At 42.2% G+C, this 20,978-nt stretch overlaps 1 protein-coding gene across 1 annotated transcript; it reads left to right on the plus strand.

The window, feature by feature from the left end:
- The first annotated feature begins 8,611 nt into the window (after nt 1-8,611).
- On the plus strand, nt 8,612-14,726 carry Gja8 (gap junction protein alpha 8). Its single transcript, XM_074050599.1, has one exon. The coding sequence runs from the start codon at nt 8,762-8,764 to the stop codon at nt 10,079-10,081; it is 1,320 nt and encodes a 439-aa protein (XP_073906700.1). The 5' UTR covers nt 8,612-8,761; the 3' UTR covers nt 10,082-14,726.
- Nucleotides 14,727-20,978: the final 6,252 nt, after the last annotated feature.

Consider the following 20,978-nt stretch of genomic DNA (forward strand, 5'->3'; position numbering starts at 1 on the left):
AGATCTACAGCATCCACTTCTCCCACCTCAGTGAACTTGAGGCTGCAGCAGCCCCTTTCTCTACCCCGTGTCTGGGGTGCCTGCTCTGGCATTCTCTCTGCACCCCAGGTACCAGTACCAAGAATGCCACGACACTCCCTGGTCTGTCTCCTGGCCAGCAGGCAGATTCTGAAGCCTGTGTTAACCTCCCCAAGATGAGGGGACAGCTGAAAGAACCCAAGGCTTTGAGTTAGTGGAGAGGGAGAGCCAGATCCAGCTCTGGCTGGGTCCTGCCCGCACTGTGTGCTCAGCACAAGGACAGGAAGTGTACCCCTTCTGCCTAAGCAGATTGGGAAAGATAACTTTGTTAGCAGGAGAAGGCTGGGCCAAGGGGGTCGTGCTCTATAGAATTGGCACAATCTGTTCTCATGCATGAGCTGCTCTGTTCAATAGAGGCCCCTGCCTTGCCCTGACAATTCGTCTGGGCTGGAAATCCTCTCTCCAGTGAAAGTGCCCCAGCTACCCCCTTCAGCCTGCCTTTTGCCCCTCAGGGCATAGAAGCCCTTGAACCTCAGCCAGATGCTCATGATGAAGAAGAATCTCTGGCTCACAACCAAATTGACCAGGGAGGAGGGACACGGAGGGTTGTAGCTCTCCTCTTCATTCTATCCAAGTGGCACAAACAAGGAAAAGCAAGTATTGCTTCCTGGTGAAGCAAAGAACCCTTATTCTCTCCAGGGATATCCAACCTTCTTCTTAATAATGGTAATAATACCAGTTACTAGTTATCAAGTCTTTGGTAGGCTAATCATTGAGCTCTTCGAGGCCAATACTGTTGTTATTTTTCACAGGAGAAAACTGAGGCTGAGACCAGAAAGGTCACTTACGCAAGGCAGGCAGATGGCCAGTGGTGAAGCTGAGACCACTAACCCCAGACCCTGGCATTCACCACTTCTCTGTTCAGTTTCCAACCAGATGGAGGCTCCTGGCACTAAGGCCAGATCCAGATTCAGAGTGACGAGGTGAACCAGATTCTCTACCCTTCCTCCAGGCCTCCCCTCAGGAGGACTCTGCACATTGGGGATAAGTCTTAACCACCTCTGTGTCCCCAGCACAGTGCCAAGCACATGGTGACTGCTCAGCAAGAGACTGTGGTAGAAAGGAAAGGCTAGGCTGTAGTTGGGTATTGGCTAGTATCTCATTTCTTGGTGGTGTTGAAGTTTTGAAGATATGCAGGTGAACAGACCACGCACGAATAAACAATCAGGAGACAAAATGACATTTGCCAACATTCTTGTGTTAACCCACTCTGTTTCAGCACCTCTAAGCTCTCTGCTACGTGGAGCCTTTGCCCTAGATTGGTCCTTCCCCCAACCCTCATGGCTCCCTCCCTCCCAGATTTTGATGTCTGTTCAAATCTCACCTTGTCAGGGACATCCCTCTGAGAATTTCCCTCCAGGAGCCCTCCCAAACCTCCTCACTCTGTCATACTTTTTCATTTTTGCTAGATAATTCACTCACTCATTTGTTTAATGTGTATCATCTGCCTCCCCACTAGAAAATGAACTATGCTATGGAGGGGGGGAGTTTTATTCATTGATGTGTCCTAAACTTCTCAAAGGGTGGGAGTTCAACAAATACTTCTTGGAAGCATTGCCCACTGAGCCAGAGCTGGGCCTGGAATACTGGGGGAAGTGACCCAATTTACCCACATTGTGTATCCCCTAATGCAGTGCCACAAAGGGTGGCAGAGATTGGTGGCTGCAGGTCCATAACTCATTCCACTCTTCTACTGACAGGGCTTACTTGGTTCGGCCTACACAGCTTTGTTGTTTAAGTGACTTTATGGCCCATATGTCCCAGGGGACTGAAGTCATGGAAGGCACTCAGGCCTGAGAGCTATACCCCAAGCCAAGTTTCACTTCCACTCTGAGCCTTGGTTTCCTCATCTATTAAATGAGGGGACCAAGGTAAAATTGTCTTCCAGTCTACCTCAGTTCTAACAGTTTCCCATGGAAAGAGGAGAGTATGTGACCTTGGTCAAGATACACTAAGACCCAGCTACTCGAGAGGCTGAGATCAGGAGGATCAAATTTGAGGCCAGCCTCAGCAAAAAGTTAGCAAGACCCCCATTTATAAATAAGTCAGGAATGGTGATCCATGTCTAATCCCAGCTATTCAGGAAGCATAGATAGGCAGATCATCATTCAAGGCCAGCCCCAGGCAAGAGGCATGAGACCCTATCTGAAAAATAACTAAAAGTAAACAAGGCTGGCAGCATGGCTCGATTGGTAGAAACAATCTTGTCCATGACTGGGCAGAGTAAGAAGATACCATAGAAATAGATGTGACAGGTGACAAGAGATCTACAACATCACATCAGTGGCCACCATCCTGTTCTGACAAAGCAGGAAAGGCAGTTATTATTATCCTTACTTCACAGATGAGAAACTGAGGCTCAGAGAGGCTGAATGAGTCTCCCATAAATAGGAAGCTGAACACCACATCCAAACCCAGGGTTCCAAATTCACATTCCATAATTTTTCCACACACACTACCTCAGCATCCCTAAAATGCACTCTGGAAGAAGAATCCTTCCATTTGATTATATAAAACGTCAATAATCTAATAATTTATTCCAGATGATTACAGAATATAAAATGAGAATTTGCGTTTAAATTAAATTAAGTCTCATGTTCCAGAGATTTATTTATTTACATAAGTAAAGCAATATAGCCTCTGTGAGAAGGTATCTCTCTTAAAGGCCTGCTAAACTGCCCCAATTCCCAAAAGGAACAGACAGCTCATCTCAATGATAGCTAGAATGAGCCTCTCACCTTATCACTTTCAAAACTTGCCCCAAGAAATATATGATTGAGTGGTAATATTTTCAAGGACTTTCCATTTGCAAAGAGAACTGACAACAAAAACAATAACTAGGCATGGTGTTTCACACTTGTAGACATAGCACTCAGGAGGCTGAGGCAGGAGGATTACAAGTTCCAGGCCAGCCTGGTCTATATAATGAGAGAGAGAAAGAGAGGGAGAGAAAGAGAGAGAGAGTTGAAAACTTCAGTTAATTGGGCCCTAATAGTAGAGTGACTTCTATGTGTCAACGGAACAAATAAGCGAAGTGCCAACCTAGGTCTGTCCACACCTGAGAGACTATAATTACTTCAGAGCTACGTTGGCATTATGTTTGTCCAGACTCAAACATAGCCTCTACTTCCATCTCCCATCTCTCACAAAATGATGCGGAGAGATGATGCCACCCATCACATTAGACAAGATGGACGGGGAAGCCCTAAGGTGGGGGAGAAGTTCATTTTGAAGATAGACTTTGTAGGTTCTGGAATCAAGTTTGTGGAAAGCTTCAGGAATCAACATGTAACAAATACTCACAAAACAAAGAATAATGGGTTCCTTCTCCTCTCTCTTCTGACTTTTTAATTCATTGATATGGGGGGAATAACCTTGACCATCTGTTTTTAACTTAAGGATTTGAAGAGGACATTATCCCAGTCAGTGTGAACCCCCAAACCTGGGAGTTCAAGAGAAATCAGAAGTCTAAAATAAATAAGGTTGTGAGCTAGTGAGCATTTTAATAAAAATGGAACTTGAGACTCACACAACACTGCCACCATTAAGATGCAATATGTCCATGACACCAAAAAGGACAAAAATGGCAGAAATGGAAGGGAGATGATGACACACAGCACTTATATTTTTTTTATCTGGTTTATTCTCAAAAACTGTCTTGAATTTAGTCATCAAACATTGCAGATTTCCTAAAACAATCCAAGTTCAAAATATTTTTCTCTACAAGTAAACTTATAGGATAAAATGCCTCAATTTTTCATTTGGAAAATGTAGTCAAAACAACCATTTTATACCAGTGCAATAGTCAGTCCCAGACAATGAGAAGGGAGCAGATGTTTGTGCCCTCCAAGCCACTTTCCAAGCAACATTCCTCATGTGCTACTTTGGAATTTCATCCAACAGCCTCTTTATTAGCAAAAACATCATCCCCCACCCCCACCCCATTTACAGACAAATGTTAGCTGACGCTGCGTAACTCCCTGGATTCAACTTTGCCTTCTCTAAAGCATTTGTAATTATAAGCCAAATATGGTGGGAAATATTGCTACCTTAACATATGCACCAAAACCCTTTAGAATAGAAGGCTCCATTTTAAAAAGGGAGACTGCACTGCTAAAGGTTTTCAGACACAACAACAAACCACCTACAGAGGCTGAAATACCATCTTTCAAAAAAAGAGACCAACCACTCTCAGTCTCACCTGAAACAAAGGGGGCACACAGATGACCTCTTACTGTCCCTACATCACTAACCAGGTACGGTGGGGCACACCCATAATTCCAGCATTCAGGAGGCAGAGGCAGGGGAATTGTGAGCTCAAGGCCAGCCTGAACTACATAATGAAACCTGGCTTTTAAAAAATTCTCTAAGTTGATGGTAAGGCCTGGGAAGATTTCCCTGGACTTATGCCCTCTGGAGAGAAGTCAAAGGTCTCCCATTATTCAGGGCCAGTCTGCTGCTAAGAGAAACTTTTGGAGGCCGCTGAAGCCATATAAGCTTTCACAGATCTGCTTCCCCCCATCCTCCTCCCCTCAGTGCCCAACACAACTCTCCCATTCTCTTCATCCTATTGTTTCCCACACATCCCTCTCTTCATCAAAGCTGTCTGGCTGGGAGCTTAAAATATTGCTGGACAGTAAAAACCTACCCATCAGGGCCCATCCGGTCATATCTGCTCAGTCGTGCAGCACCACAGGGGCGGGGTAGAGAAGTGGGAGGTGGGCTTTAAGGCAGCAAAGGAAAGATGCCAAAGTTGCCATTTTGCTGCTAAGCGCCAAGAGAGAAAGACAGCACCTATTTCTCCGCGGGACCCTACTCATACTGGCAAGTTTCCCTCGGGCAATATTAGGTTGTGCGGCCACTTCTTTCCCAGCCTAACTTAAGGACCACATACAGACTTTTCCAAAAAGAAAAAAAGCTGCTAAGATTTATTCTTGGACTGGAATGGCTGGACTCTGGGTCTAACTCTGAAAACCCTCTTGGAGTTGATCTAAGAGTTGGTAGACATTTGGAAGGAAGAGGGATGGGGGAAGATAGGGGCTGGGCAGATGTTCAAATCTAAATAAAACTTGACTCAAGGTCACTTCACTTTTCAGAATGAATGAACAGGAATCCAGAGGGACCTAAACCAAGTTTTGGTTTATGAAAAAGGTTCCCACTTGCTGAGTGCTGTAGGTGTAGGGGAGGCCTTCTGGTCAGTGTTTTCAATCTTAAAGCGTTTAACAGAGCACAGTAATGAGTCTGACCAAGGATCATAAAACTCTTTCTGGGAGTAGGTTCTGTTATCTCTTTATGAGACTTGCTGGCTAATGGCTGCTCCAGAAACAAGAATGGAGGCACGCTTACCCTCCACTAGCAACTTGAGAGGTATGTGGTCCACTACTGCCTTGGGAAACATTACCATGGGTATATATGTACTTTTGTGCCTCTTCATAGCTGGGACAAGGTTACACTCTACTGGAAATGCCCTTGGGCTTAGAAGGGAAGGCCAGGATTCACATCCCACTCTGCCCTCACTGGACCAGCTACTCGGGACACTCATTTAATCTCCCAGCCTGTCCTTCGCTGGTAATAGTGGTTGATAATGCCTCATTCCCTGGGTCTCAAACATCCAACTGTGGATCTGTTAGTTCTAACTCAAGATAAAGTTTTCAGCGGCCTGTGATAAAAATGTTAGAATGATGAAGTAAACTTTTTACTGAGTTAAATATGTTCAATTTAAAGCCCTGTCTTTTGTGCAGAAATGGTATTCTTTTTAAGTTTGGGGGGTATTAAAATCCCCTTTTATGAAATGATAGTGGAAATAGACTATAGTCATTTATTTAGTGACTTACTACATTTCTTATTTTTACGTCCTTGTTTGACAAGATAAGTAGTTGGCAACCTCACCCACCTTATTTTGTTGTCTGTGAAATCCTAAACTGAGCATCACTGCCCTCGTTCAGAGTTTATTATGAGGAATGAAACAAGATATATGAAATCGTAGCCTTATAAGGAGTAAGAGACTACTCCAACACAAAGTGTTACTTTAATCATCACCTCTAGCCCTAATTCTCTGGTGGGATGTTCCTGGGAATATATGGAGGCCCTGGGGTGGCAGGCTTGAACTCTGTCAATTTATTTCCAACTGTAATAGATCTAAATATTCACAAGCAAAATAAAAAAGAATTCTCTGTTTAAGGAAGAAAAAAGAGAATTCTTCCTTTGGTTCAAATTTCTCTGTGCTCCAGTGGAATATCTTGCTACCCTAATTTGACTTCCTTTATATTTTCGATGTTTAAAGTCAAGAACCAGGCTGGGGATGGAACTTAATGGCACAGCACTTGTCTGGCACGTGCAAGGCTTTTAAGTCAATCTCTAGCATTGAGGGCACCTGTCCTTGGCATCTCTAAACCTTCCCTCCTCAATAACATAGTTGGCCTCTCTCACTATCATGCCCTTAGAAAGACTTCGTCCTAAGTTACAGTTTCTTTCCTTCAATTATCACAAGAAACTTTTTAAAATTAAAAAAAAAACACTTAAAACAATCCTACATGGCAGAATGGGCTATTCAAGGACACAGCTCTATTTGGCTTAATTTGGTAATTAACTTGTAATTAATGTGATCAGGAAAGTGTTCTTGCATCATGAACATGTATCATGACACTCATATGACAAGAGTCATTGGTCCTCCCATTTATATTTTTGATCTTACACAAAATAAACCTTCTTTGTCTCAAAACAACTGATTGGAGATCTCAATTTACTGCCCCTTTTGGCATTGAGTGTTTCTTTGCAAGTTTTACTCTCATTAGTGCTGCTGTGGGAAGAGTACTGGAGTGACCTGGACTTGGGTGATTCTGCTTCTGTATGCACACAGGGACTGAGAATTTCAGATCCTAAAAATCATTACTGTCAGCCCCAGGCTCTGGAGCTATGGAGATCTCACACTGTGAAGTGTTGTATTCTATGTTGTGATAGTTCATGGGCGATAAAACCAAAATGGTTCTTGCCCTCCAAGAGACTTTTTTTTTTTTTGGTGGCAGCACTGGGGTCTTGCTAGACAGGTGCTCTCCTAGTTGAGCCATGTAACCAGTCCTTTTTTGCTTTAGTTATTTTTCAGGTAAGGTCTCAGTGGTCTCAGACCACAGACCTCAATCCTCCTACCTGTGCCTCCTACATAGTTGGGATTATGATGTATACCATCATACTCAGTTTATTGATTGAGATGGAATGCACAGCTACAGATGGCACAGCTGCCCCTACCTTCCCAGGATGTGAGAAATCACTACAGTATACCTTATCTAACTGGGGATTTCTGGGGCTTCAAGAGGAGGAACATTCTCTGCTCTCCAGAGGAATAAGATAGCTGATGTGCAGACCCCAATATAGCATAGTGTCTAGCACAAGTTAGACACTACCTATGCCTGCAGTTAGTATCCTGCCACCAGACACTGTCTGGCCAGGCTCCAAATCACAGGATGGAAGGAGGCTTTAAAAGCTATTCTGTGTATCCATCCCCAAAGATGAAAATCATATCTAATATAAGATACCACTTTTCATCATTCTTTCAAGTGTCTAACAAATATCACTGCATGTTCCTTTGGGCCCGTGGACTCCTGATCCTATAGGGTAAGACATGGCTAGAAGAAGCCCAGAGAAGGATCCTCTAAGGTGAGCTGTTGCCCTTGTCTAAGGGCAATCATGAGTAAACTCCACAACTGTTCAGATGCCTTACATTGAGCTGGAAGTTTTGATCATAGTTTTCATAGGTTACAGGTTTGCACTGGATGAATAACCAGTTTGCACACTCTTCTGGTCAATTCAGCCCTGTTTCTATTGGCCACACTGTGCTAGGGACACGATATAGTGTCATGTTTAGTGCTATTTTTTCTACAGACCAAATTTTTAACTCTATTAAAGTAACCACATGTTACAGACCCTGAAAACTTTTCATTTTGTGGAACAGTAAAAGTGTTCTACTGGAGTCCTCATCCTAAAACATGACACCTTCCTAAAGCACTCTCTCCATTCTTTGGATTTAAAAGAGTAATAATAAAAATATACTGCCCTTAATCTGTAAAACTATTAAGAAGGGCTTCCAGATCTCAACCTTGGGAAAAGAAAACATAAATTAAGAGTGCACAAGTCAAAGAATCATGTAGCTCTGATTGCAGGCAGTATTTCTTACATTTCCTCTCAAGCATATGATTATTGTATACCCCCAAACAGTTAAAATCAAAATGGCCACAATGTCATACATACAAGAATTTTATTGGGGACCCAGGCATCTAAAGTATGGTGCACTTTTCAGCATGAACTTTCAAACAATGTGTGGTGTTGATTTACACTTGTGGAACCATGGGGTTCTATTTATGGCCCACAATAAATCATTTTTGGTGGAGTTCAAGGTATTATACAGATTTTGCCCTGTGGGTCCTTTCCAACCACTGTGAAGTGAGTGAGAATAGCTGTTACTATTAAACCCAGGGCATGGGTGAGGCCAATGGAAGCAGATTGTTTTATGCCTCTTTTGTCCCCTAGTACTCTGGCACAGTGGAAGCACTCAATAGATGTTGTTTACATGTTGACTGTTCCAGAACTCAGAAAGGAGAGGTATCCCGTAGCCCACGAGTAAGCAAGACATGGACTCTGGATTGCACTGTGGCCACTCAGCTCTTGCCTTCTCCTTCCTAGGTGAGCAATGGGTGACTGGAGTTTCTTGGGGAACATCTTGGAGGAAGTGAACGAGCACTCCACGGTCATCGGCAGAGTGTGGCTCACTGTGCTTTTCATCTTTCGGATCCTCATCCTTGGCACAGCTGCAGAGTTCGTGTGGGGCGATGAGCAGTCTGACTTCGTGTGCAACACCCAGCAGCCAGGCTGCGAGAACGTCTGCTATGACGAGGCCTTCCCCATCTCGCACATCCGCCTCTGGGTCCTGCAGATCATCTTTGTCTCCACTCCATCTCTGATGTACGTGGGACACGCGGTGCACCATGTCCGCATGGAGGAGAAGAGGAAGGACCGTGAGGCTGAGGAGCTGTGCCAACAGTCCCGGGGCAACGGTGGAGAGAGGGTGCCACTTGCCCCAGACCAGGGCAGCATCAGGAAAAGCAGCAGCAGCAGCAAAGGCACTAAGAAATTCCGCTTGGAGGGAACCCTGCTGAGGACCTACGTCTGCCACATCATCTTCAAGACCCTTTTTGAGGTGGGCTTCATAGTGGGCCACTACTTCCTGTACGGTTTCCGGATCCTGCCCCTCTATCGCTGCAGCCGGTGGCCCTGCCCCAATGTGGTGGACTGCTTTGTGTCCCGGCCCACTGAGAAAACCATCTTCATCCTGTTCATGTTGTCTGTGGCCTTTGTGTCCCTCTTCCTCAATATAATGGAGATGAGCCATCTGGGCCTGAAGGGAATCCGGTCTGCCTTCAAGAGGCCCGTGGAGCAGCCATTGGGGGAGATTCCTGAGAAATCCCTCCACTCCATCGCTGTCTCCTCCATCCAGAAAGCCAAGGGCTACCAGCTCCTAGAGGAAGAGAAAATCGTGTCCCACTATTTCCCTTTGACTGAGGTTGGGATGGTGGAGACGACCCCACTTTCTGCCAAGCCTTTCAGTCAGTTTGAGGAGAAGATCAGCACTGGACCCCTAGCAGACATGTCCCGGGGTTACCAAGAAACACTACCTTCTTATGCTCAGGTGGGGCCACAGGAAGAGGAAGGGGAGGAGCAGCCTGTAGAGGAGGGAGCAGAACCGGAAGTGGGGGAGAAGAAGCAGGAAGCAGAGAAGACCACAGAAGGGCAGGAGGTAGTGGCAGTGCCAGACGGGGAAAAAGTAGAGACCCCTGGAGTAGGGAAGGAGGGTGAGAAGGAAGAGCTGCAGGCTGAGAAGGTGACCAAGCAAGGGCTGTCCACTGAGAAGGCACCTTCGCTTTGTCCAGAGCTGATGGTAGATGACTCCAGGCCACTAAGCAGGCTGAGCAAAGCCAGCAGCCGGGCTAGGTCAGATGATCTAACCATATGAGGTTATGCCAAGGAAAGAATCCCCCAGCTAACATAGGGAAAAATGAAATGAAAAGGTGCCAACATGCTTTGAGTCTAAAGTGTCCCCTCTGGTCACCCCTACCCCTGATTGGACAAGGGTTTCCTTGGGCAGTGCCTGGGGTACAAGGTGTACAACTAGGAAACTGGTTAAGAGCTACCAAGGTAAATCCATTGTCCCATCAAAGTTCCCTGTCTCATGACTGTTCTGTTTCTGTACTCTAGCTGCTAGGGGAGACTTTGCTCTCATCCCCATTTCTCCATGGAGGCCCCTCTGGTCAGAATTGTGGTTACCTCATAGCCTTTTATTAGTCTTCTTTCAAGCTCACTAACTCTATCAACTCAGCACTTTCCTAGCAGATACCATTTGACCATATATACCAGATGATAAACTGAAGTGCCAGCGGGATCCAGGCAGGTGATTTAAATTGCTGAGGTAGGCCAGTTGTAATGCAATGGAGAGAGATGGACTGTGCATACTGGAAAGCAAAGTCAGTTTCAGGTAATGATTACCTCCTAGCATTACCTGGCCATCTGATTTTTCAAGAGAATCCAGAAATTCAAACTTTTAATTGAAATTTCCCAGATTTTTAATGTCAGCAACTAAACTTTAAATCCAACACATGGGCCAAATGAAGTGTCCAAGTTACATTTAACCTGTGGGGCACTGATCTGCAAAGTCAGTTTATATAAATGAGCCCAGCTTTCCTGTGGAATTTGTCTTGTTATTTATAGTCTTAACTTGTTCTTGTGGCTTCCAAACTTCATTCCACCACTTTGGAATGTTTGGTTTAAATCATTAGTCCAGGAAATGCCCAGAGTTCTTAATGACTATTCTTTTGGGTCTATAGCTTTTGGGTTCTGAAGCATTGATATCCTTTGTATCGAAAGGAATTCTGCCATAGACACCATCAGAGAAAGAGAGCAAGATGCCAAAACCTCTCCTGTGAAATGAAAAGGCTTTAGGCTCTGGGGCCTGGTAGCAGTTTTCCTCCCTAAAGAAACAAAAAATCTTTGTTTTTTAAATTCTCCTCTTCTAACATCAGTGCTCAGCTTAAAATCTACATCTTTTTCATGGGGAGCTGGAAACAAGGCCATTTCCAAGCTGGAGGACATCTGGTCACAGGCCTATCCTGACAGTCAGCTTCCAGGCCTTGCTCAGGCACAAGATGAGAACCTATATCTATAAGTAGATGCTTAGTCAGGGTCCAGACCAGGCCAAGTTTTATCCCTGAAAGGGACATAGCGGCTAAAGGAAATAAAAGAATTTCATGGTTTTCTGCCCTTTACTCCCTAAACCAACCCACCTCAAACATAGAGCCATTCAGGGGAAAACCTCACATACAAGTACATGTTTTACAAGCAATTATACTCAGAGACAATTATACACAGAGAGAGAAAGTGACAACTAAGATGGTTCATCTAAACCAAAGCTATGTCTATGGACTGCAGTGCCAAGAACAGGGTAGTAGGTATGGAAACCAAGTTGATGTGGCAGAGATCTGGATAGGGAGTACAGGAAAGGGTGCTTTGTTCCATCTTCTTCCCTACCAGTACCATCCCAAAGTATAGCAGTCCCTTTCACTGCCCTCTGGTTTCTACCTTCTCTTTAACATATTCATTCTAGATACTCCTCTCCAAAGCAAGCCTTTTCCAGACTATTTCTCACCATTACAATCAATATTCCCATTCCTTGGTGCCTCATTCTAAAGCAAAGTGGTATAAAAATTAAATTTATTCTAAGGCATGGTTGTTTGATAATTGCCTCTGGGAAAGTTGCATTTAAGAGAGAGAGCCTAAAAGATACATTAACTTAAGAAACCCAAAGTGACAAACTTTAATGGAGGAGTGTCTCAAGCAATGGACAGTTGAATTGAAGAGATGTATTAATCTTATACATATGTAACTTTCTGGCTTCTGCTTGAATCTTACTTCTATCAGGTAACAGTATTCCAACACAGACCTTGTCCTGTATGGTGAGAGAATTAACAAAATCCCAAGACTGAGAACCAGACATTGCATCCTTGACCCCAAAGCCTACACTATGATGCCTACAGTTTTGCTTCCATTTTAGGAAGAACCTTCTCAATCAGTTCCAGAAAAGTATCTGTCTCAACTGGTACCCAATACAAAAGGAAAAACTACATCCTGTTCTAAGTGAAACTGTAGGTGCTTTGTTTGGAGCCAGTTGTAGAGCTGTAGGTGAGGGCTGCTGGGCTCCTTGTCTCTGCTGGGAAATAACTATGTGATCAGCATCTTTTCCCAGATGAAGCAGCATCCTGTTGCAATCCCTGTCTGTACCTGCTCTGTCCTGCATAAGTTGCCATTTTCTCTCTAATTCTTCCCAAAAAACAAAGAACGCCTGTTTTGGAAGAAATAGACACAATTTTCTTTCTACTTCTGCCATTTAGTAGCTGTGTTATTATTATTATCCCTTAACTTCCCATACCTCAGTTTTCTGTCTATAAAGTAGAGATGGCATTTACCACCTACCTCCTCCAGGGGTATGATAAGGACTCACGAGTTGGCTGCCACAGCTGGAGCCTGCCAAGTGGTGCCACTGCCTGAGAGATTCCTCCAACAGCAATAAGACTGGAAGGACAGGTGGGTGGTTTCCACTTGCCCCTCCTAACATGCTTGGCAGAGAATTTTTTCAATGCTAGTAGACATTCTGTAGATCAGTTTTCTCAGAGACAATTCAACAAAATCTTGACTCCATATGATTAGTAGGAACCTGAGACTTCATCTTAAGAAATGATCAAGGACAAATTGGCCATTACTTTCATCCTCTGGAATAAGGTACCTCATCTTAAGCTGCCACACGACTTCTGCCAGGTTCCATTCAGAGGCAGCTTCATGTCTCAGCCTTTCTTTTGAGGCAAATAATTACGACTGATTCAGGATTAATATTCCCCTGGGGTCCATTAGGTGCAGCTAGTCAGTCCCTTGTTCGATAAATGCTAGAGAACATTATCCTACCAATAAAAAGGTACAATGGTTAATAGGACATTAGAAGTGTAGCTCCTTCAAGAGAAAGAGGGCTAATCACTCAATAGCAATTATAACACCTCTGTCGGAAGATCTGTGACCAGCTAGGCTAGGGTTACTCAAAGTTCAGTTAGAAAGTTTCAAGTTTGGCTATGTAATCCCTAGCCTAGCATTTGGGGCATTGTAAAAAGGCTCTCTGCTTTTCTCCATGACTTTGGCCTTTCACACAGCATTGGACAAATATTCTTGAATGTCAGTGTGACTTGGAGACCCACAAAGAACACTGACATTTGAGCCAAGATTGGCAGCTGCCCCTTACTAATTCTGGGGATGTCAAGATGCCACTTCACTGCTCTGTATAATACTTTTCTCTAGGTTCATTGGGAATAATAAGTATACCCCTCCTTCATAGGTCTTCTAAAAAACAACTCACAAATTTGGAAATAAAAGGACAAGAAAGAAGGCATTATTCAAATTGTAAGTTCATCTTGTAAAATGCACACTGAAGCAATGACAGTCATGACTTTCAAACAATGTACAAGTTGTTAACAAGCTACTGATAAAAAAATGAGATAATAAGTAAAATGAGGGAAGTAAATGGGGAGTGTAAGTCCCAAATTCCTAAGAATTATACTACAAAGAACATTGTTAATCATGCAAGAATTAATCACTGAAAGTGGTGAAGGTACTCAGCTTACCTGAATCCACATATGGAGACAGTTTCTGACTCAGGGCAGAAGAGAATTCATGGATACTGAAAGAGTTTTATGTAGGAACTCTTCAGCCCAAGCCATGTGGAAGGCTAAGGGCAAGACTGACCACTGCTTCTCCCAATTCCTGACGAGGGGCATTAGGCATGCTTTGGTAAAAATGAGCCCAGGGACCCCAACAGCATCTCCCATTCTACTCCCCCAAACTCCCCTGCTTTTCTTCCCCTTAGATTACCCTTCTATGCATGTCATGTGCAAATGATTGCACAACCCAAGTTAACAAAGTCTAGATGAAAAAGGTAGGGAAAAGGTTGGATGGAAAACTCCTCTGAGTGTAAATACAATCTGTAAAATGTGGTGTGTGCCTAGAAATCATAGTGAGATAGACAGGGAGAATTGCTTAGCTTACGATTATGTTATTGTAACTAGGTATTAACTAGGGGAAGGGAAGAGAAAAAAAGGAAATTGAAATCCTAGGATTAGCAGCTAGGTAAGAAGAAAGAAAACTTGTGAAAGACAATTTGCTCTCCACTGCCTTAGACGCTGCAGCTCCCAAAGCTAGGGAGGTGGTGGTATTCAGCTCTGGTAGCAGCCACCAGGTAACAGTGGGACCTACTGTAGTCTTCAGCCTTGAGGCCTTCTGGATGTTCTCCAGGGCACACAAAGAATTCTCCAGCTGCCTGGAAAGAAAAGTAGATGGCCCCATTGTTTTTTCTGCACATTTTTCCATCTGTGAAATAGGAGACTAAAGATTGAGCTAAAAAACACATTCATAACAACATCATGAAAAAATCTCTGGCAAAATAGAAGCATTATTAGGATCATGGTCCTGTATTCTCCAACCCTCCTCATTCTTGTGTCAGAGCTAATAACCACATGTTAGACTGTTACAAAACAAATAAAACTGACTTGACTTTTAACCATCTTTATTGTTTCTCTTGACCTATCCACTAAGGTACAGAATAAAGAGACTGCCTCGGTTTTTAGTCATTCTTTCTCTGGAGTTGAGGGTCCGAGAAAGGAAGGAGGGAGGGGGTGGTGTATTGGCAAACCTTTAACAACCAGCTCTGTCCAAAATAAAGCAAATCTAGCTTGTAGTGTTTGCTAATTTTCTTGGTGTAAATTCTCCCACCATTACCAATGGGGGCTACCAATATAATGACCTGAAGGCAGAGTCCTGAAGAAGCAGAACATTATAAACATCCTTACAATGGATGTGTGCAACATACAGTAGATAAAAAATAACCTCAATGCTTTGGTTTGGGTGTCCACCCAAGAGTCCATGTGATTAGAGTCTTGGTCTCTAGGGCCATGGTATTGGGATGTGATAGCACCTTTAAGAGATGGGCCTAATGAAACACCCTCAGGTCATGGGGAGTGAGGTTATTCTCCTGACTTCTTGGTAGTTCTAGTGTTATTTCATGGCAGCTCTCCCAAGACGGTGGTTATAAAAGGAGAAAGCTTGGTCCCTCCCAGCTGCCTCTTCTTCCTGGCTTAAGATATGCCTGCTTACTCCAAATCATCCTCTTGCCATTGCCATCTATAATGGGGCCCTCACCAGAACTAAGCTGAAGCAAGTTTTAGCAGTCCTTGAACCTCTAAATCTATGAGCTAAATAAACTGCTTTTTCTTCATAAGTAACCTGTGTCAGGTGGTTATAGTGATAAAAAAAACTAATACACTTTAGATTATAGGAAATGGCAAAATAATTAGGGAGTGGTAAGCTTTGAGTATTTATTACCTTCATGTTCCATTTTTAATTAATTAATTAATTTAATGGTACTAGGGTTTGAACTCAGGGCTCACACTTACTAAGCAAGTGCTCTACCACTTGAGCCACAACCCCAGCACTTTTTAGTTTGTTTTTAAATAGGGTCTAATGCTTTTGCCCAGACCAGCCTTAAACCACAATCCTCCTACTTTCCACCTCCCAATTTTCTAGGGTACTACCATGCCTAGCCAAATTTATACAGTGCAATTGTTAATAATGACTGTATTTAACAACTGGTTCACAAAATTCCTGAAAATTTAGCAAATGGCTCTTACTGGCCAGTTCAAGTCAGCTCCAACACACTTCTGGATAGGATGGAGGATAATATGATTCAGAAAGAACATGAAGACTCTGTTGGTCAGTTTGTTACCAGGAGTTTTAGCTGAGTGTCTCAGTCCTTGTGTTCCTGTGAAAGATTTCAAGCAAGACATGACACATAGAGAAAGCAATAGTGAAATTTGTTAATAGTAAAAATACATTTTATAGAGGAGACCTGGTCATCTCAAAGAAGAGATCAACAGTGCACTATTTGTGTGTGTGTGGTACTAAGGTTTGAACTTAGGGCTTCATGCTTGCTAGGCAGGCACTCTATCTTTTGAACTGCTCCATCAGCCCTTTTTTTGGCTGGTTATTTTTGAGATAGGGTCTCGCAAACTAATTTCCCAGGTTGGCTTTGAACTGTGATCCTTCTGATCTCTGCCTCCTAAGTAGCTAGGATTATAGGTGTGAGCCCACCGGTGCCCAGCTAAGTGCGCTATTTTTGCATCCCAGCTTTATTAGGGTCTAATGGGAAGATTTAGAGACCCCTTTAAAAATTTATCAAGCCAGTATTGGGTTTTTTCAATTAATTATACCTTACTAGAAACCCTACCACAATTGTTCTACCACATCCTTTACTCTCCTGGTTTTGTCCTTATCTGGCTATTTTCATTTTAGAACAATTCTTTTCTTTAAGACAAAACCTGTTTTTATCATGAAAAAATATTTTATGGATTCCTGGATGTTGTCATTCAGAGCAACCTTGGAAGTCACCTATTGAAGATGACAGGCATATATTAAAGATGCTGTGACCAGGGCAACCTTGGAAGCCATCTAACGAAGACGTCAATCAGTCTTACAGATCAGATGGCTCACCAACCCTACCAATCCCCGTTAATTGGGCTTCCAGAGTTTACATGAAATGAAAAAAACTTTATTGTATTAATCCAGTGAGATGTCAAGATTTATCTATTATAATAGCTAGCATTATCTGTTTACAGAAATTGATATATTGAGGTTAGGTGTGTCTATAAAAAATCTAAAGTATGTAGCTTTTGCTTCAGTGAGTGGTAAAGAAACAAAAATCAAAGGCTACAAGGATAGAGTCCCAGGCTATTCCATGCAAATACTCCACAAAAATGTTGCCCACGAAGACTTATATGTTAGTTATCCATTACTATGTATCAAACAAATCACTACAAAACTTACTGGTTGAAAACAAGGACCAGCATGTATTATCTCCCAGGGTTTCTAAAGGTCAGGAAGTCTCAAGCCACTTGGAGCTCTCTCATAAGGTTACAAACAGAGACCTGCAGTTATCCAAGACTAGACTGCAATAGCCACTCCCTCACATGGCTATGTGAGTAGCAAGGTGATGCTGGCAAAGCTGATTCTTCTCCACTTGTGCTTCCCTGTGGAGCTGCTGAGTATCCTTATGATGTAGTGGCTGGTTACCCAGAGCAAGTGATTCAAGAGATCAAAGCAAAAGCTCCAATATCATAAAAGCTTTTATGACCTAACCTTGGAAATCATATGCCATCATCTCCACGGTACTCTATTGGCCATTTCCCTCAGATGGCTCCAACTACTGTGGAGGTAATAAACTAGAAAGGAGAAAGATTAACATACCAACAAAGGAAGAAAATATCAGCTTGGCATCATACTTCTCCATGATAATATTAAATTTCAGAAAAGAAAAGAACACCTATAGGATAGTGTGAATAAAAAGTCAAACCAAGAATTCCACAAGTCAATTTCATGTAGGAGTAAAGGCAATTAAAAGGCACTCTCAATTATGCAAAATTTTAAATGCCCACAAACTTTTCTTTAAAGAAAAATTTACTTCATGACTCACTCAAACCAAAAGAGAAAAAAATAATTCAAGAAGGCAAACTATGAAAGAATCTATTGATGAATAATGAAGGCATACAAGCACAAAATTAATTAAATGCAACTATTGTAAGTATAGTTACAAAATAGAATGTAAATACCATGATTCTTTTTTTTTCCTTTGGCAGTACTGAGTTCTTTTGATATGAACTCATGGCCTCACATTCATTAGATAGGCACTCTACCAATTGAGCCACACCCTTTTCACTCTACTTATTTTTCAGATATGGGTTCCAATTTTTGCCCAGGCTGGCTGGGACCTTGCTCCTCCTACTTACATCTCAATGTAGATGGGATAACAGGCACATACCACCATGTCCAGCTTTTTTTGTGTGTGTGATATGGATTCTTGCTAACTTTTTACCTGGGCTGCCTTGAATCTCAATCTTCCAGAGCACTGCCTCCACCATAGATGGGATTACCAGCATGAGCCACCACCACACCTAGACAAATGTCATAATTCTTAGTGCATAATTGTAAAGTAAAGTTTAAAATCCCAGGTCATACCAGCACAAATTTACAACCTGTGTGGGGTGGAGCAAAGGAGAAGGAGAAATATAGGTAAGGGATAAGGAGGAACATGAGGAAGAAGTGTCCTGATATTCTTAACTTACAATGATATTATTTGATTCTCTATGCTAGTAAATAGAAAAAATAGGGCTATATGGGTTTTTTCTGCTTTTTATTAGCATATATTAATTGTTAAAAAGGATTTTATTGTGATTAATACAATGTACTTTCTTCAAATTTACTACACAGGTTATTCTGAAACAAAATAAATACTAGGAAAAAATCAAGGAACACACAGTCCATGTAGCAAACAAACCTACAAAAGACAAAATAATAGAACAGAATCATTATGGGTTGGAGAGGTAGCTCAAGAGGTAAGAGCACCTGCCTAGCAAGTGTGAGGTCCTGAGTTCAAACCTCAGTACCACTGGAAAAAAAGATAACAGAATCATCAAACCAAAATAAAATATTTTCATTGATATAAAACATAATATTCAACAGAGACATAGTTTGAATCATTTTGCAGTGAGAAAGCAGGCATCAGACTATAGGATATAGGAACAGAAAAGTAGTAGCAGTACAAGACTCCAATATGCTTCCTTAGTCCTTGACAAATTGGTAGAAGACAAAAATATACAGGACCTGAATATAATTTACAAGTCTGATTTAAAGGATAATAATAGAATGTTAAGTGGAAATATTCTCTATGTCTAGGAACTCCCAGCAGAACCACAAATCTGAGCCCACTGAATACTCAGTGTCTATACACTGTAAAAAGCTAAAACTCTTCAGAATTGCTTTTTTTAAAAAGCGGCTCCAAAATGGTCTCCAACTCCTATTTCACCTTCCACTCCTAGATTATTTAAGAGATAGGTAAGACTTAATTGAGAGGGGCAGTCCTTGAGGAGAGCTATCAGAGGAGAAGAAAGTGCTGTGGTGTTGCCCCTCCCCTACTCCTCTCCTCTCTGCATGGGGGGCTTAAGGAAAACCTCTGAGACTTTTTAGGAAGCACTTGCTAGGATGGAAGGGTGACTTCTTATCCATAAGACATTCATCTGCTAGTCTGCAGACATTCGCAAGGCTGCCACAGGAGCCAAGCTTAGAGGAGCTTGATGTGTATCCTAGAATTCACTGGGACACAGACACAGTGACAGTCTCTTGTCTGAAGAAAATTGAAGGCTTGGATAAGTGTTTTTTGTGAGTCAAATTTTTTACCATACTATTATAGCAATTATCACACAAATATCAAGAATGTACATTCATTAAATCATGGCATAACCATATGACTGAATATTGTTGAGTCAATGAAAATGCAAAGTCTTTGGCATGAGAAAATGTTCATGATATAATTCCAAGTGAAAACTACTTAGCAAAATATTATTTTCATTGTATTAGTTCAAGCTAATTTGATAAAATACCACACACAAGGTAGCTTCAACAACATTTATTTCTCACAGTTCTGAAGGCTGGAAGTCCAAGATCAAGATGCCAGTAAATCAATTCTTGGTGAGGGCCTTCCTCCTGACTCACAGACAGCTGCCTTCTCACTGTATCATCATATGATGGAGAAGAGAGAGAGAGAGAGAGAGAGAGAGAGAGAGAGAGAGAGAGTGAGTGAGTTTGAGCAGACTTTGGTCTGTTGATCTCATTATAAGGGCAATAATCATAGGGGCCTCACTTGCATGATTTAATCTAAACCTAATTACTTCCCAAAGGCCTCACCTCCAAATACCATCACATTGGGGGATAAGGCTTGAACATAAGAATTTAAGGGTACACAAACATTCAGTCCATTGTACTCATTGTGACCCATTTTTTTAAAAATTGAAAAAAAATCTGTATGGGTATGTATCAGGGTAACAAGAATATTTCAGATTTTGAAATATGCTAGTATTTTGTTCTTTTATGATTGTCTTACCAAAGTCATGGTGGTAAATTATAACCCAGGGATAAAGGTGGAGACTTATCTAAAACAAGTGAGTGCTCTTGCTGTTCACCAGCCTAGGAAGTGGTTGGTCCCGGAGCAAGAAGTGGTGGGAAGTTAGGGAGAGCCTTTCTGACCCACCTAAGCCTATAGGACAGGCATCCAGATGTTCAGAACAGTTCATAAGGTAAGAGAAGGCACATCTTTTACTTTGTAAATTTCAAATTATTATATTGAATTTTAAATATATATATATATATATTCTTCTCTTATGCTCACAAATCACATGTATCAAATTAATTCTGCATGATAATTATATTAAAAGGCTCTCCCACTATGCTGCACTATTACACAGCCTTGAATGTCAGTTAGACATTGTTGTGTGGGCAGTTACCTGATTCCCTGATAAAAGTAACACACAAAGTTCTGTGGTTTAAGACAGTCTCATAGGAAAGCTGCCTCCACAGCTCCCTGGCATTCTGGATCTGGGATTAGACATTCAATAAGTAGCTTTGGCTGCTTGGTAGGGCAGAAATTCATTCAAAGAAAGATGCCTTTCAGTCTGAGGACTCAGGTCCTAGATAAAAGGCCCTGCTTCCAAGTCTTAACTGCTCACTCCCACACAGACCAGTTTCCAAGACTAGGAGACTACCAGGACTGCTCAGACTATCTAGGGCCATGGTGGGAAAGAATAAGCCGTCCTGCTGTGCATTAAGCCTTCATGAAATGAGTTTTGAATGAGTAAAGTAGTAATTTAGTCTATTAGTCTATATTTGAGTCACTGCAACATGGTGTGTTTTGGGAGGAAGAAGCTACTTTCTAAATAATA

Source organism: Castor canadensis, chromosome 12 (genome assembly GCF_047511655.1).
Source record: "Castor canadensis chromosome 12, mCasCan1.hap1v2, whole genome shotgun sequence".
NCBI classification, from domain to species: Eukaryota; Metazoa; Chordata; class Mammalia; order Rodentia; family Castoridae; genus Castor; species Castor canadensis.